Consider the following 18279-nt stretch of genomic DNA (forward strand, 5'->3'; position numbering starts at 1 on the left):
CTGGAGACAGGAGCATAACCCCTGTCTCATCACCAAGCTCAGCAACATCCTCCTGCCCTAGCACACGGCAGCTAAGAGTCCAGCCACTGCCAGAGCAGCAGCTGCTTTGCATTTCCAGAGCTCAATGTAAATTACCATTCAGATTAACGGTTTTAGATACAGACTGAACTCTTCCACTGTGCAATCAACTTGCGAAGGAGTTGATTCATATGACATTACAGGAAACCCATTGTCAGAAGAGGGTGATCTCACTAAAAGAATAGATGTGGATGCAGCATATTTAAGAAGCTACTTCCTTGCTTGCAGTCACATGAAATATTATCAGTACTCTTGTAGTTCAAACAAACATCTGAAAAAGATACCATCCATCATCAGTTTCCATGAAGGTGTATTACAGAGGACATTGACAAGCCTTTCTTTAAAATTCTGTTATTTTCACATGTTTCTAAAATTGGAAAAAAACATACAGAACAAAAATTCTTAAGTAAATGTATTTATTATTGCTGGATTTTTTAATGCAGAAACACTGTTATTTCAAGTATAAGCTTACAATCCTGTTTCATTGTTCTTTATGCCAAAACAAGAGTCAAGAACACCCTGGTCAACGGCATTTTGATCAGGAGAGTCAAACTGTGGTTTCAGATATTTATGCACAAATCTCATTGATAGCAGGATCAATTATACTTGCACATGAAGTGAGAATATGCCTCAAAAAAACACTAAAAAGATTAAGAACTGTTGCTATCTTAACACCCTTTTTACACAGAAAAGGCACTTGCATACATGGAGAAAATATACATTCAGGATACGAAGACCAAGTTCTCAAAATCCATGTCACTTTGATTGCTACAACATTAAAATGCAAACTAATGGACAACCAGTTGTGACACAAACAGAAACAGCTCTTCCCCCATTCCATCGTTTTAACTGCATATAACTCGGTGAATACAATTTTCAGAACAGACTTCTGTTTCACCTGTCCATTGTTTTAAGAAGTTAAAAGCTTAGTGCTTTATCAACGGTTACGAAGCAATCTTCTATCCTTTCATATTTTGTGTATCGAATACCAAAAGAGTGCTCTCATTTATTTCCAAGAATGCTTTGTGCATTAACTGGTGCAGCTCAGAGCAGGATATGGATAATGCCGAAAACAACTACTGAAAAATATGTTTTTATGCTGAAAACAATTACTTCTCTTAACTGCAACCTCTTTAGCATGGAATAAGGCAAGCACCAAGGGACATGTGGGCAATAGGAAATGGTTTTGTAATTGTTAGTAGCGTCTTCTTTCTTCCTTTGTACTATTAACAAAAGCTAATGTTAAAGCAGTTATGAAGAGCCAAACAGATTCTCTACTTCCATTTTAATGATAGGATTTGCCTAAGTAAATGTTACCCTTTGAAAGCAAAATTCACATTTCACGACTCAAAAGTTTCAGCCTCCGGACCTACAGCTGGAGTTCTGTCTAAATGCAACAGAGGACACAAAACAAAACCACCTCTTAGTTCTAGAGGTCGCCTCACTCAGGGATGCCCAGTCTGAGCCAGGTCCTAGAGGAATGATGCGCTCACCATCCTGAAATGCCGAGGCTGAGTCGGGCGCCAGTTATCAACCAGGGGGAGATCAGGTTCATTCTCAGCATTCCTGGACAGGCTGCGGAGCTTCGCCATCTGCAGAGGAGCAGAAACAGAAGTGTCTTGATGGAAATCCCTTGGGATCAAATCCACAGCCCAACAATTAAACCAAGGAGGCTGGCCCAGCCCCAGAAGCTGGGGAGAAAGTCTCCTTCAAAGTTGTGAAGATGTCCTTCACTCCATCACCACAAGCACTGTACCCATGTTCTTTTCCTAGCAGTAATATTCTTCAAAACAGTCAAGACAGAAAAAATGGGTCCTATCTCAACAGGATTGTGAAAAGTACTGTCATTTATGTACTGTCTACAGAACTGTGTACAGCCACAGAAACTGTGGGAAGTCCTCAGAAAATGCGAACAGAGCAGCCTATGCCCTAATAAACCTCTCCTACTCTAACCCTGCCTTAGTGTCTGATTGTTAAGAAGCCTCTGGAATTGCAAGGTGTTAAGGCTAAATTATAAACTAATTGCTCATTTCCATGGTGGGTCTGTAGCAGAGGATATATTCTGCTGCAGTGACACAAAAAAGTCCATTATTAATAACAGGAATGTAAATCTGAATAATGATTTGGTCAAGGTTTCAAATGGTTTGTAAACAGGGTCTGCAGCTTGACTCTCCTTGGCCATTTTTTTTTTAACCAAGGTATGTTTTTTTGAGGGATGCCATAAGAAGAGTTCTGCCCATACTCTTCAAAACTGTATGACACTCTTCCTCTACTGCTTTCTGATTTTCAAAGGATGCAACACATATACCCACTTACAGACACATTATGTTCATTTGTTGTCACTGCCATGCACAACATTAGACAGAAAGCATATCAGCTGTGATTCAGACACTTGACACTTCCCTGTTTGAATGGCTTACCATGAAAAGGATGCATACATTTTCCCATGTGTACACTTGAAAATGTAGCCCATGCATGGCACGCATCACCTTTGTTCACAACTAGCTTCAATACGCTGATGTATCTACCTTTTACGGTACAGAGTTCAAGACCAATAGAAGCAGAACTTCTGTCTGGGCTGTAAAAGCTGGGTTCACTGTAACTATACTAATTTCAGTTTATGGACTGCGCTAGCTCAGGCATCTGAACATTGCTCTTCACTACACGGCTCAGAAAAGCCAGCTATCTCAGTTTGCCTGAACAATGATGAGGTCACATTTAAACCAGTATAATATTCATCAGATGGATTATTAATCTGAAATTAAATTTCAGATTTCAGATGAAGAATAATTTGTATGGGAACAGTAGGAGATAAAAATAGTTCATCAGGTTCGTTAATACTGATAAAGTACTATTGGAGAAGAGATTGCTGGGTTTTATTATTATTTGTGGAAGATCTGCTTTACTTAGTAAAAAAAAACCCCATATATTCAGGCTATAGCTACATAAAGGTGAAAAAATTAGTCTGCAATTGGATGGAGTTATTCCACAGTTAAATTCCTATCCTTTCATTAAAAGTAACCTGAGCAGCTAGGCCACCCACTCTACATCTCGCAGGGATTTCTGGTGAATTGATTTTTCCTGCAGAGTACTGATTTGCAGTGACTGCACTTATCCTTGTGGCTAATACACTATTACCATCTGCCTGCAAAAGCATCCAAGCAATCCACTGTAAATGCACATGCACTTAAAATAATTACTATTAATGAGGCTGCCATGGTATTACACTTTCTGGGATTAGAAATAATTGGTAACACAATCCTCTTTTATGAATACATTATTTAGACTGCAGGCACTCTGGAGTGAGGAAAGTCTGTCTATTGTATTTGTATACAGTACCTCACATACACTGCCAATTCTGCCTGAGAAGTGGTTATCTCAGGATAAGAGGCAACATCCCATCTATATGTAGTGATTTCCTTTTTACCTCAAATGCTCCATTTTTTCTACAGTAAGGCCAGAGAACAGTCTGTACGTTTCCCAAAACTCACTAACTTTAGATATAAGCTGGAAAAAAAGCCATGACCCAAATACGGCAGCGACCAAAAAGTCTTTTCATGAATCTGGATCAATGACGTGATTAGTTATTCCTTTAAAAACGCATTTTAAATCAGAGATGCTCAGTAATGACTACACTTTTCCCAATAAAATCTGTAGCTGATGTTCTGTAATATAAATCTCTAAGCAGATTTAATAGCCCACATATTTTAATTTTCAAATGGGCAAGGAAACAGGAGGCAGATCAATTCAATAAGCTGTGAAAATTAAGCTGTAAGTTATACGAATACGTTACCATATTTCATCTCTTGCCAGCTGAGGTTCCCATCATACCTGAGTTTTATTCTTATATAAAGAGCCACATAAATACAAAGTACTAGAAAAGAATTTTTTTTGTGATACATGCACATCAATCAATACAATGAAACACCTTATCACCTTGAAAACCTAAAATGAAAAGTTATGTGTCTACATATAATATCTACATAATGTCAGTCAGTTGATTAATGTTCATGTTCACACTATCCTGGAGTCTTGAAATTTGTGATATCGTATCATTATAGTCTGCTGAGTAGAGGAATAATCTCAGATGAGAAAACTGACTTGTATGGTACGAGAATCATAGGCTAAAATGTGATGAAAGAGGGCATTCAAATTTCTGTAAATGGGATTGACAGGGAATGAGGGCTAACAAGAAATACTTCTTTATGGTAAGTGACCAGAGGAGGCTTTCAAATTAACAAGAAATTCTAGTTATCTGATGCTGCTCCTGTTTGTGAAAATTTAGCTGGTATACCTTCCAGAAACATGGGTATCAAGCACCTGATAACAACACTTCTGTAATTTTCTTGGTTACATGATGCCATCTAGAATATGGGGCAGACAGAATCACCAATCCCATTAAAACTGTATTCTGATAAAAGATGTTTTTGAAAGAAGCATGCTATAAGAGACACATTTGCAAAGTAGAATGTTCAAAAAGTTGGAAATGCTCAGCTGCATTAGGTGAGAACACTAGACTTCTGCTTCATTCAGTGTGCAACATAGTTAGGGTACCCTGCATTTCATTGCAGATGGTCACTTTTTCACAGCAGCTTTATTTCATAATTTGTCCAGTGATTACCCTCAAACATTCATCATAATAAGCAATGAACACTTTACGTGAGGAAGCTCGAGACAATATAAATGGTTGAAAAAATCCTGCATAATCAAAGTTGTTGGTGCAAATCTAACATAAGCTTTAGCTAAATGTGTCAATGTTCTCATTTAAATGGTTGCAGGAGAACACAAGTTAATGGCTTGAGCTTTCCTACATTGGTGTAATGCAGTGTTTTGAGCTCTGTGTAAAATAAAAGGTATGAGCCACACCTAGCTCCATCCTTTCCTACTAGCAAGAGTTAATATCGTGGGAGCACAGGGACTGGGAAACAAAAAGAGAACTACTCTTTTCTTTAGCTCATGTCGCAAGAGGTCTCTTGCCCACGGGAGCAAGAACTCTCATATATAGTAACTACTGTTTGCTGTCAGTCACACTCCAAACTGCTATAAACTCTTACCATCTACACTATGTTATGATTTTACTGATTTATAAAGCTCTCTGATGCCTGTGAATTTGAACCACTGTGATGGCTGATGTGGGCTAGGAAACAATGAGCTCTTCCAAGTAGAGAAGGTCATCATCTCTGCTCAATTAGTTAATGCAGGAGGCATACAGAGACAGATAGAGAGATGTGTCTAATAGGTTGACTGCACATATTAGGTTGTAGACTGCAGTCCTTTGAAGATTTTTACAGGCTCCCTATGGAGTCCCAAGGTAGTTTTTAAGGCATTCAGTTCTTCACTGTCCTTTTAATCATGCAATTTCTCACAGAATCCAATAAACATTTTCCTCATCAAAAGAATAAGATCAGGTTATGGCATGTAACTAAAAAGAAGTGGGTAAAATATTATCTATTTGAAGTTTACCTGGTCTGAGCTGACTATGATAGGCTCTCTAAGAACAATCCAGGTGATGCACTCTTCGCAAGGTGGAGTAGTGAAAGACCCATGGTATGTCCAGTAGTCATGAGATTTAGGGAAAAGAATCGAAGGATCGAAGTTTGGGAAAGGAGCTTCTTTCCCCTTTAAAAAAAAAACCACAACAAAACCAAGCAGAAAACTCTTCAACAGCTCTAGTCAAGTTTAGGTAAAGATGCAGCTCTGGTATTTTAAGAAACAGAGAGTGACTCAGATACTTCAAAGGTACGAACTAAGGAAACTAAGCACACATCTACACAAGACATAATGATACAATGTAAAGATAAGTGGATTGAATGACCCTCACAGATGGGCCCAGAGAAACATGACACAACTCCCTGATGCTACTTCTTGTACCTGAGCTAACTCACATGAAGCGGCATCCAATACCAATGTGCTTCACTCATTTCTGTGCAGAAATACTCTTCCTTCTGGCCTCCTTTCTTATGGAAATTCTGCCTATCTATTGAATATTGGATTGGGTCACCATATAATGAAGTCAGACAGGTACTCTAGATTTATAATATTTGTGCTAATAACAAACAAGACAGCCTATGAAATGTGAGCTTCTTATCACATAATGTTATCTGTGACACACACGTCTAGTCAGTGGCATTTCCAGAGGTCCATTAGGCAGCCTATTTCAAGACCAAAAGGACCAATTTCCAAAGGTGCCTTTCTTTTGTCACTGACCAGTGAGGGAATAAGACTCCATGCCTAGTTTTTAGGTGAGTAAAGTTTGGTGAGATGACTCTCATTTTCACAAAATTATAAGGCCCACTCAAGCCAAAGAAGGCTCATATGTAAATGGAAGAAAGGACTTTTCTTGTTAAGGAAAAACTACCCATGGTTTTATTCACAAGTATATTCTGGCAATGTTGCAGAGCAGAATTTGAAAACTAGAGAGTCATGCCTCTTGATATTTTTCTGTCCTGAGAATTTGCAGCAATCTTCCTATAACGAAAAGCCCAACATCGTTACCTTTGTCTTGATAGCATTTATTTCTTCAAGAATTCTCTTCATCTCTGGTTTGGGAGTTTTCCCTACCTGTAAAGAAGAAAGCATGAGCTAACCAAAGAGTTCTGCTCGATCAGTTTTCTTCTTTCTCCTACTTTTTTATATGTGCATCTAAACATATATCAACTATAAAATTACAATGCATTAACCCAACCTGTCACCCCTACCAGCTTAGTAAGCTATGTCTTCTGTCTGTACCTCTGTCTGTACCCCAACAGATAATATGATCCAAATGAGGAAACTATATCAGTACAGAAACTCAGCATCATGGGTAATTTCACAATACAGCTATTCCTGTTGACATTGAATTTTAGCCTAACAAAGATAAACAACTCTTCAGACTCAAGTACAGAATATGGAAAAATTGTAATTCTAGTTTAAAAACCAGATTTCATGGTCAGATCTACTGTTTGCGATTGTTGATCTCAACACAGACATCCATCTTTCTATCTCTAGTGAATATTAATTAAACAAGAGAGAGCAAAGGCCAATATTTCAGGCTAAGACTGCATGCCCCCAAAAGGATTTTAAAAAAGGATGAGTTACATGTATTGGCTGTAGGTTAGTTTTGCCTGGGAGAAAGTTCATGAAAAGCCTAGGAGTGATACCTGTCCTTGAAATCAGTCCATGATTAGCGCAGAAGACAGCTGACTGCTATTGGTCAGAGGGCCACTACTGACATCATGTCCCCAAAGCAGGGGCAAATACATCTGGATTTACAGCTTCCACCAGCCACATAGTGACACAATAGCTGCTGGGACAAGTGTGTGTAGTATTGGATACCATTTGAAATAACGTAACTCATGCTCTATAACTTGAAAAGCATGCATTACTGAAAGTCAAGCCCTTCAATGTGGTACAACCCCTAGAAAATATATTCAGAGGGCTTTGCTTTTTTAACCCTGTAAGAATAGAAGACTCCATAGTAGCAGTACAAAGAAGGGTTGCATACTTCTACTTACTTGCAAAAATATGGCCAAAACAGCTATTCCATCGGCTCTTCTCACAGCATCAAGGTAATTACTGTATTTGGGATTCCAGTGTAACAAATGTAGCTGGAAACAAAGACAAACATGTTAAAAAAAAAATAACCACTATTGAATAGCAAGCCATCAGAGGCTGAATTTAGAGTTCTTCATATACATGAGAGAGTTGGGGTAACAACGAATGAGGATTAGGCCTTCCAAAAAAAAAAAGAAAAAAGGGACAGCAATTCATACATGAGTTATATCAGCCATATATTACCATCTAGACTACTATTTGCTTTAAAATAGACTATAAACATCTTAACACAGAAATTGCAAAAAAGAACAGAAATCTCATCTTAAAGCTGAAGAACACAGAAAAGATGCTTAAGTAAGTAGGTAGAACATGCAGTTCAGAAGTCATCTAGTGATACATGATTCATTTCCATTTGGCTTTCAAACTACAGCAATTCTAGCAAAGAATCCATATGAATTTAAGCTCTGTATATTATTAGTCTACATTTTTCATCTTCCCTTACAATCCTAAAGTGGTAGAAAATCAAGGTAACACATCTTTCCTCCTTTCTGTCGCTACAATTTTATACTTCTGCTATACTACTATACTTTTGTTTCACATAGTATTTTTCTTTTCTTATGCTGTGAGAATTACTTCAACCTGATTCACTTTTATAAGAATCGATGGGAGTAAGAATAAATGTCACAGATAAATAGAAAGAACTTGAAAAGCAGACAAATGACAAATTTTGTCCCACCTGAACAATAATGACAAATGTTATTTTACACCCTATTTTAAAGTATAAAGTGGTGAGTCTTACCTCTCCTGCATATCTCACTCCATTCACAACATGCTCAGAGCCATGGTCATCAGACGAACCCCAATGAAAGTGAAGCTGACGCAGCCTGTAGATGCCTGGAAGTGGCCCACCTCTCAGCACTGCAATTGATAATCTGCAACAGCATTAGACTCGAGTATCTTCCAATTATTTTAAAAGATATATATTTAAAATATTTACATACATATTTACTTATTTACTGTACAGATGTTCTATGTTCTGAGAGTACCGACTACCTCTTGGAATTCTGCACTGATTTTAGCAGCACTTCAGGCAACCATCTTCAGCTATATGCACTTACAGGCAAATGAAAATTATTTGTGTCTAGGCTTCCATTATAGTCAACAGAGATCATTGTTTTAATTCAGCTGCATAAATGTGCATTTAGTACCTTCTGGGATATTCCAAAGACACCTGGACAGGACTGGAAGATGTGATACAAGATCTGTAGAAGAACTGTACTTTACTAAAGCAGTATCTGGAGGCAAGGTGAAATACATTAGGTTATCAAAAACGTCATGAGATGCCTATGTTTGGATAACTGAAGTAAGCCCCTCATCAGAACAGTCAAGCCTCTAGAGTAATTCTGCTTGCCTTAAGGCAGACACTCAACAGACGTGACCTGAATTGCTCTCTGGACTTCATTGATTAAGTGTGACTCCATCTCTGTCGACTAGAATGGGAGTTTAGAGACATAACCCACCTACTTTTAAAAGCCCACATAAGACACCTAAATTTAGATGTTTTAATCTCCCCCTGAAATCCACCTAGTATCTACCTATATCAAAGCACACAAAAATAGCCATGATTAAGATCAACTACTGACGTGCTAGATGAGAAACAAATTCCCACAAAACACTACCAATTGTGTCTCTCACTGCAGGCTATGACTTATTTGTTTAAAAAACTATGAAATTACTGATGCTGCTTCTGCTATAATGGCTGAGCCCTCTGGCTGTGGAAGAGGAGAAAGGAAACAGCAAATGAGCCATAAAAGCAATCACTGAGAATGCAAGCTATTTTCCTAAAGAAAAGTTCAGCCTGTGATGAACAATATCCTGTATTCTAAATAATCTTAACATTTTTACATTATATGCCAAATGAAGGTGGTGTATTTGAAAGGATCTCACAATAAAAAGGGAAGAACTTCTTCACATTCACCAAATACTAATTAATATTCAATTCTTTATTTGTTCTTTTATTTATTCTATAATTCTTCAAAACTTTATTTGGAGATAGAAGTTATAGCATTCCTATAAACCATTCAGCAGTTCTCAAGAACAGGTCTTTATGTGCTAGAGAAAAACATCCTTAAATCTGAAAAGGAATGAAATCCATGATCATTTCAAGAAATAAAGTACTAAGAATATTCTTTACTGAACATTAAGAGCAAGCCGCTATTCTCAACAAATTCCTTTTACTTGTTCCCACAGACATTCAGTACTGTGGCCGATGCAGACACGGTAACAGTAGTAGCTGACAAGGCCATCAATTCTCCGTTAAAATAGATCTGTAAGACCAAATAATCCAGTTTAAGGTAAAAACGTGTCATTATTTCCACTGATGGGCCATCAGCAGACATTTTCGATTGGGCATTAGGTGAAGCTCTGCATCACCTTGTGCCAACACATTCCTGCTTCACTCACCTATAAATAGACAGTAGCTTTTACTTAGCACACTTTAAGCAGACAGAATGATGCAAAGACTCAGATGCCTATAAACCAACATCTCCTGAAGGACAAAAAGGTGTTTTCTTTCTTTTAATTGCAAGTGTATATTATAAAATATAGAAATACATGAAATGACAATGTAAGTAAATGAAATTTCCCTATGTCAGTAAATGAAATTTCCCTATGCTTTAAAAAAGGTAAACAAAACAGTTACAAGAATGAAGTTCTCCAATATCTAAAACATAAAAAATCCCAAACTATGTCTGCATAGCTCAAAGTTAGTAAAAGAAATCTTTATTTTTTTTAAAGATGTGGCTTGGAACCTAAATTCTAATGCTATCTTCATCGTCTTGGGTTTTTGTTTTCAGAAAATACTAACACAAATAAATACACACCCCTATAACAGTTAGAAAAAGAATATGAGGTAAAATTTTATAAAAGAAACTAGGGTACCTTTAAATTGTTTTTCAGTGGTGTTAAAATATAGCTTTAATTTTTTATATTTACATACTTATATGTAACAGGGAATTATTCTAACAATTATTACACAGGAAACGTTCACCTTAAATATCTGAGACTCCCAGTTTTAAGGCTGCGATAGCTGTTTTCCTACCACAAAACACTTACAAAAGGATGCTTTCTAGAAGGCCCCGTGACTCGCTCTGAGCTTTCACCTATGACACTGCATGAAATGAAAAGCTTTAAAAAAGGAGCCTGCAGGCTCACTCGCTGATATATGGGAGCCAGCTTTTCTCTTAGTCCTCTGAAATACCACGTAATCTTTTTCACAAGGCTAGCTGAATGGCTGGGCTTACTTCTGAATATTGGAAACGTGGCATTTCTGTTCCTGTTTCTGCTCTACAGGAAGTAACAGGATGGCCACAGCACAGTTACCAAAATGTAACTCCCTCAGACTTGCTGTCATTAAAGTAACGTGGCCCAGCTGCAGGTATATACAAACCAGCCCAGGAAGACAAGGGAGAAAAATATTCACTCCTTTTTGGTGCCTTATCGTTGCAAACTCTCATCCCATTGCTCAGTGACCGACTCTTTTTATATGGGTTTGCTCATCACCCTCCAGCAGTGCCTGATACCAGACACAAAAACGTCACGTCAGTCTGAAGCGCTTGCTCAAATCCCATGTCCCTCGCCATCCACATTGAAGAACGGTCTATCACAGAGCAATCCTACATGGACACACACGTGGACGTCAGTTCCAGTAAAAAAGCTCACCTTTTATTTGATCTGTCATAAAACTGAGCAGCAAGAGACAGAACTGGCTAATAAAAGAATGGTTTTTTTCCACGCTCAATGTAGTCGCTGAGGCAGATGTTTGCCCCAGAGAGGGCAAGTGTTGCACAGAAGGATGTAACTAAGGCGAGAAAAAACTCCGTATCTCACTCTGTGTGTTTACACAGCAAAATGAAGGTGTGATGCAGTTTGAGTGGAGATGGCCGCTCCACTCGCTTTACCTTAGTTAGCAGGGTGTCCTTAACAACAGAAATGTGACAAGGAGGTTTTGAAATAAGTGCATCCACTTGCTGAGCAGCTTAGGTCGGGGTCTGGTTGTTAATCTGCGCTAATGTCAGTTGTCATCTATCCTCACTAAGGTAAAATTGGCAAAGTTATGCCTACACAAATGCCTTCCCTGTTTGCTGTGAAGGCATACCATGAAAGTCAGGTGGAAAAACACAAGGAGCACCAGACTCACGAGGTGAGTTGTGTTTATAAACATGAGAAGAAATAACCATTGTTACAAGATTTATGATCCTCACGTGCTGCCAAATCCATAAAATGAACTGGTAAACCACAGTGAAATTAAATTAGTAAGGTATTACTGCATGACAATTGAAAAAGACACACTACCTTTGTTGCTTTATAACAGAATCTAACAGTGCAGTATATAAACCACAGCTTTTTAATGTCAGTGCCATATTTTAGATGTTATAAAAAAGCCTCTGCTCAAAAGATCTCTGTACTGAAACAGTCTGGCTAACTGCAGGGATAAAATATGTTTCCTAAAAGCTTTTGGAACTGGAATTTCAGTTCTCACTGAAATTTTCTTTAAGCCAGCACTGAATAGATATGCAGAAGAATTACTTTTGTTTGTATTTGAACTTTGTACTCTTCCAGGGACAGACTGGGAAGAGAAGTGTCTGACAGAAGTCTGTCAGCGTGCCACCCACCCTCACCTGCACTGCAACACACCTTCTCCGGTTTTGCGCCTCTTGATCACAGCCTGTCCATCAGTGAGCTCCCAAATCATCTTTGTTTGCGATCTACGGTAGCACTGAAATCCCCATCTCCAGGGCCAGAAAACTGACAGTCCGCTGCGTAACTGTAGCCTCAGCAGGCCCGTGACTGTTCAAGCATTTTTACCTCTCACAATGGAAGTTCAAAGTTAACAGAAACTCAACTCCTAAATTCCCTGTACCCAAGCTCTGCAGTGTTCATATTAACACTCAGTACCTTCATGCAGACACTACCAATGATAGACGTGTTAAACACTGAAGGAAGAATTTAACTTTGCTGCCTTTTGCGGTATGCAGTATAGCCATCAAGTGGTATGTACCACAGCTACACAAGCACTGGGATTTAGCTGTGCTATTCTTGTAACAGCTACTGGCTTGTTCCAGTGTAAATTCAGTACACAAAATGTTAAGTAACTTTTTGCAGCCATCAACCAAAACTTGAGTGTCTATGGGCAGACTTCCCCCAGTTTTAATTAAAGTTACTGGGTTTTGTCCTCATTGTTTTAGAACCAGTCAACAAATAAATGCTTATTCACCAGAAGTTGATAATCAAAATCCCATTTGAAAAGATAAATGAGATTTCCCATAAAGTGGTACTCTAGGAAATGCTGTGCACAAGCACTAGTCATGCTAAAAGAGACCGATAAACAACAAGCTCTCACTACAGTAACTGTCTCTTTAATTTTTTTGCATCATCCATTTCCAAAGGCACACATTCCTTTGATAAGAAATTGAAAGATTCTGCAAACAGCATCAAGGCAACCTTGTAAGAAAGTGTGCCTGCACTGAGGTACTCCAAGCCCTTAGATGCCATTCATCAGTAAGTCAGTAAAAGGAGAAGTAGGAATCTGTTTGGCCAATGAACTGTCATAGAAAGTGCCAAGGAGATAAAAAACAACAAAGTGAGAAGATGAAAGAACGTATCCATTTGACATAGCCTTAAGTGTATCTCTCCCCAGCTGCTGTGTCTGGGTTCCAGTACAAGACTTCCGTAACTTTACCGCTTATTAAATGATTAAACACCTTGATCTAACCATCTAACCAAGGTATTATAAAGAAAGCCACAGAGTCATTAATTGTAAGGAAGTTACAAGCTATATATCTCACCTAGCATCATGACAACGGTCCCACCAGTTAGGTGCTCTCAGGACACTTCTCTCGCATGAATATTCTGGGAATTTTAAAAGCAAATGGACTCTGCTAGTAGAAATAAGATTGCAGCCCTAATTAAAATCAAAACCAGAGTCTAAAAGAGTACCTGAGTTGCCATTCAGGCCAAACAACATAGCAGTGGTAGGCTGCCAAAGTACCCAAGTTCTGGTATGGGTTTTATTGGGCACAGCCACCTACGAGGTTTTGATTTCAGCTCCCAGTTCTTTCCTGGATTTTGAGACTCCAGCCTCCACCTGCAATGATTTTACAGTGTTTAAGGTCCTTCTTCCACATAGGTATGGTAAGACGGGCAACTGCATCCACAACAATCCATTAACTTGTACGGACAGGCAGCAGAGGCACGACACAGCTCCTAAAGCAAATATCTGTCATCCAAGCCTTCAATTATATAGCAGGTTATTAAAGTCAACCAGATTTTATAAATAGCTGGAGATAAATTCTCCAATTCCTTCCACTAGACTAACTCCAAAGATAACAGTAATAAGGCCTTTTTCAACATAATACATGAATTACATTGGATGGCACTTTCCCCAGAAGCTTCTCTAATTATTTGAGTTTAAAAGGCTGTCCCAATGGTGAATATTCAAAGTATTCCTGGCAGAGAAGACACAATGGAAGCAAAACTTGGAGACATCCAAAGTAATTTGTTTTATCACTCACCTTTGCAATTTATTCAGCAATCTATTTCATCTACCATTAATGAAAATCTAGGTAGAACTACAGATATGGGTATGACTACTCTAACTGAAAAAGTCAGGAATATAAAGGAAGCCCTTAGTTTTCTGGTTAACTCAGAAATAATTCAGATATATAGATAGAGTGATAGATAGACAGACAGATAGATAGATAGATAAACGTCTTTGTTCCAAAGGAATAAAAGCTTCATTCCTATATGATAGCTATTACATATGTATGTATTATGCAGCTGGTGGTTCCTTCACACAAAAAATAAGTCACTGTATATATCTTAAAAAACTCAAAACATGCTCAAGTCAGTGGGAGTATGCACAGTGGAATTCGTCCTGCAATTAGCATTATATTAGAGAAGGAACACCACCCACAGACTCTGCAGGCAATGGTATAACAAAGGAGACATAACAATAAACACTGAATGTTTCTTGCCTTCAAAGAGTTCAGAAATACACCTACTTTTTTTCCAGTGAGTCACTTTTTATTTCTGAGATCAGAACGCAACAGCTACTGAGCAGTTCACTTGAAAAAAAATTCAGAACATTCCAAAACTTTCTGCTTTGTGGCCACAGTGTTGCATCCATGCTGTAGATTGCTGTGCCTGGATACTCCCTCCCGGGCAAAATCTGAGTAATTATAACAATAATTACTTTGACATTTATGCAGAAGATGCAACCATTGATATATTTGATGCTGTTCCAACAAACACAAGAGATGGTAAAAAACGGTAAGTAATGGTCATGGAGGTCTTCTCATATGCCACAGCTACAACTCTTTACTGTCGTATTATCTGACACTAATAATATTTTTATTCAAATAACATTAAAGATTCCCACTCTGCTAGAAAAGTAATCGAACTCTTGACTGCATAGTCATTTGTGAGTTTTGATAGTGCATTAACTAGTCCAGCTTACATACATTTTGATCCTCAGTTTTCATGAAACCCAAGTCATTCATTAAAAATCCATTAAATTAAATCCATGCCCATAGATAGTTAAGATCAATCAACCTATCAGTAAAATTCCTCCTAGTAATTATAGCTGTCAATCCTAGTTATATTGTAACAGAAATTGGAACATGTAATGCTGTTAAGAAATAGTCTGTACACTGTGGAAGACAGACTTTTCAATATTTTACTGAAATTGACATTTCTTACCATTCCATGTACTATAAATAATAACACAATTCTGTTGACCTTGATACAAGAATAAAGAGTGAGGTATGCATTTGATTTTTCCTTTTTATCGCAGTACTAATGCAATTTCATACTTCTTTCAGTAATGTTTTTTCCTCTGAAATATAGCCAACAGTATAAACATGAAACATCAGCGGTTCTGCCAACATAAACTAAATATTTCTAGCACCTGTTAAACAGAACAGACGTATCTCTTCAAAATATATAACCCACTAACTCTTAAAAGCTATGCATTATATATGCAGCACGTTGTATGTTGTCATAACTACAAGTGGGTAAAAGATTTTGGACTTTAAAGCTGAAACACTGGAATTTCTCAGCCCTATAATCCTCATTAAGACAAAAGCTCATAAATGCCAAAGGGAGTTTTAACTGATTAAATACCGTGACTTTGTGGCAACATCTGGTTCATTACTTCATTTATCAGAAATTACATGGGTACAGTTTTCAAATATCATAACTTCAGCCATACACACAGTTAAAGATGTTCTGCTGGGCATCTCAAATAGCTTGAATGGAATTCAGTCCTCATAGATAAAGCCTGAACTCCTTGCTCCTGGAAAGCAACACAACTGCAATGGCTTTTGCAAGCTCAGAAATTTACCTTACACCTTAATTCATCCTGCACCAAGCTTCTTTGCAGCTCTCTCCATTCCCTAGGATTTTACCTACGGACTTTAAAAGTAGCCCCAGGCCTTTCCCACCAGTTGTGCAGGGCACTGGAGTCACAGAAACCTGTATGTCACATGTAGGCAGTACACGGAGACCTTCCGACAGCCATGAGCATTCAGAGCACACTCTGTCTTCCAAGCTAGAGAAATAATTACTGATATATAATGACAGCTTGAGATGAAAACAAAACTAACCTGATCTATCGAACGAATCATCAAATACAACTCTGCAGGTTTTTCCATTATTGAGGATGGTCCTAGATGCACCAGGATCATAACTAGCAAACCATGGTAATAGGGAGCGATCGTAGTGCACTTCTTTGTTATCGATTTCAATAGGTGACTGATGCCGTCCTTTGGCAATCGGGTAATTTTTGTGCCACTGATCTGGTCCTAGAGAAAAATACAGAGAAATATAATGAAAACCTTTTCCAGCTAGGTATGAATTATACTTGTGTTACAATAAATGCAAGCTTGGCTTTGCTTAGCTACAGAACATCAATTAAATGTATTAATAAGTAGGTTACTAATTGCCTGGTTGATAGTCATCCCCTGCCAAGAGTTTCACAGTATAAAAAGCAATTAGATTATTCTAGCTGGAATACTGGATACTGCAAGTCATTCAACCGAACCTAAACTCTCATAGCAACCTCAGGACTTTACTTATTAGGTGACTAACAATACACCATGGAAGGAAACTAGAAGTGTATACTCCAAGTCCAGCAGTGGCTAGAAATATGATGGGATACACCCAAATGATTCAAATGTGGCACCATGTACCCATCTGGAGAGAAAAAAGGCCACTGATACCTGAAGAAGATAGGAACGTGAAACATGGATTTAATTATCGTCATGGTTTTATCAAGAACTTCACGTGGAAAAAGCCTGACCAAGGCCATACTGTTCTTCCTAGAGCAGAGGAGAGCGCAGGAACAACGGGCCACCCAGGCTTCCAACCTCTGCAGGCAGGAGGGATCGTGGCTGCACTGCAGACCGGCACTGCTCTTCCTGCATCAAGGCTAGCCTAAAGCTGGATTTTAAAGCTATGTCAAATTTTAAACTACACTAACAGCAGGAAAACTGTCTTTGTCTAACTTGGAGACCTCTGCCACGGCCTCTCCTTCCACCAGCTTCGCCTCTTCCACACCTGCGAGTGACGACCAACCGGCCACGCCACCCGGCCGCGCTGCCGCTGCACAGAGCCAGGCCCGCCTGAAGCCCACACTCCCCCTCTTCGTGCACGCTCAGGAAGCGGGGCCTCCCGTCTTGCCGGGGTTTTGCTCCCAGACCCGCTGCCTGCAGGGGCGGCGGCCGCAGAGGAGCCGGGCCGGGCCGCCGACCCGCGCCCCCACTCACCGTTGTCGCCGTCGTAGCCCCACGGGGAGTAGTTGGGGTTGATCATGGTGTCGCTGCCGCGCCCCGGCGCCGCGCCCGAGCCTCTCCCGGCGGCTCTGGCAGGACGGTGGCCTCGTCTCACGGCTTTTATAGACTTTTACAGACTCCCGCCAACTCCATGCCCTTCCCCGCCGCCAGCGGGCCGGGAGGGACGGCAGGGCCCCGACCGCCGGGGGCGGGGAGAGCCGAGCTGCCTCGCACCGCCCGCCCGCCGCCGCCCCGCTGCTCCCGCTGTGAGGCGCCCTCGCCACCGGCCTGGCGCCCCCAGCCCCCTCCGGCCTCCGGATCCCCGCCGATTCTCCTCAGAGCTGCCGCAGGGGACGGGGGTTGAGGGGGTCCCGCTGTGTGTGGGGGGTGATGCCGGCGTGGGGCAGCGCGGGGAACCCCGCATGGCACCCCGGCTGTCCTGGCGTCCGGGGGCTGCGGGGAAAGGAGCCCACCCGGAACAGTGCTGGGAAGGCCTGGTGAGGGGAAAGGGGCTGCTGCCGCCTGCCCCGACGCCCAGTAAATGGGAATATAGAAAAGCACGAATGTCCAGATCTAGGTACAGGCAACGTAGGAATATTTTTCAAATTCAAGTAAGATAGGCATACATACACACACAGACAGACATGCACATAAAACAGGATGCATAGCCTGGCTGGTTTCTGGAATTAAATTTGCAGATTACAGGCAGGCAGGCTGTGTTTTTTATGGTTGTTTGGAGAAAGCCTGTTTGCCGTAAGACCACATCAGGTTAGGAGAGGCTGGGTCCGTCCCCAGCAGACCGCATCGGTGATGTGTTTCGCACTCGATGTGCAGCGTA

At 39.9% G+C, this 18279-nt stretch overlaps 1 protein-coding gene across 3 annotated transcripts in view; it reads right to left on the reverse strand.

Annotated features, from left to right (window-relative positions):
• Nucleotides 1-508: 508 nt before the first annotated feature.
• LOC127012904 (carbonic anhydrase 3-like) overlaps nucleotides 509-18279 on the reverse strand; it is a 49600-nt gene continuing 31829 nt past the window's right edge. Inside the window, exons 1-7 of one of the 3 annotated variants that reach the window (XM_050891346.1) lie at nucleotides 17436-17528; nucleotides 16275-16472; nucleotides 8411-8529; nucleotides 7572-7664; nucleotides 6574-6639; nucleotides 5542-5697; nucleotides 509-1670 (exon numbers count right to left, since the gene is read on the reverse strand). In XM_050891346.1, the coding sequence (XP_050747303.1) occupies nucleotides 1551-1670; nucleotides 5542-5697; nucleotides 6574-6639; nucleotides 7572-7664; nucleotides 8411-8529; nucleotides 16275-16472; nucleotides 17436-17481 (798 nt within the window). In that variant the 5' untranslated portion in view covers nucleotides 17482-17528 and the 3' untranslated portion in view covers nucleotides 509-1550. Of the gene's footprint in view, nucleotides 1671-5541; nucleotides 5698-6573; nucleotides 6640-7571; nucleotides 7665-8410; nucleotides 8544-14672; nucleotides 14840-16274; nucleotides 16473-17435; nucleotides 17529-18279 lie in introns of those variants that run through there. The other 2 variants (XM_050891350.1, XM_050891348.1) reach the window with 2 other exon arrangements.

The sequence above is a fragment of the Gymnogyps californianus genome, chromosome 2 (genome assembly GCF_018139145.2).
Source record: "Gymnogyps californianus isolate 813 chromosome 2, ASM1813914v2, whole genome shotgun sequence".
Taxonomy (NCBI): Eukaryota; Metazoa; Chordata; class Aves; order Accipitriformes; family Cathartidae; genus Gymnogyps; species Gymnogyps californianus.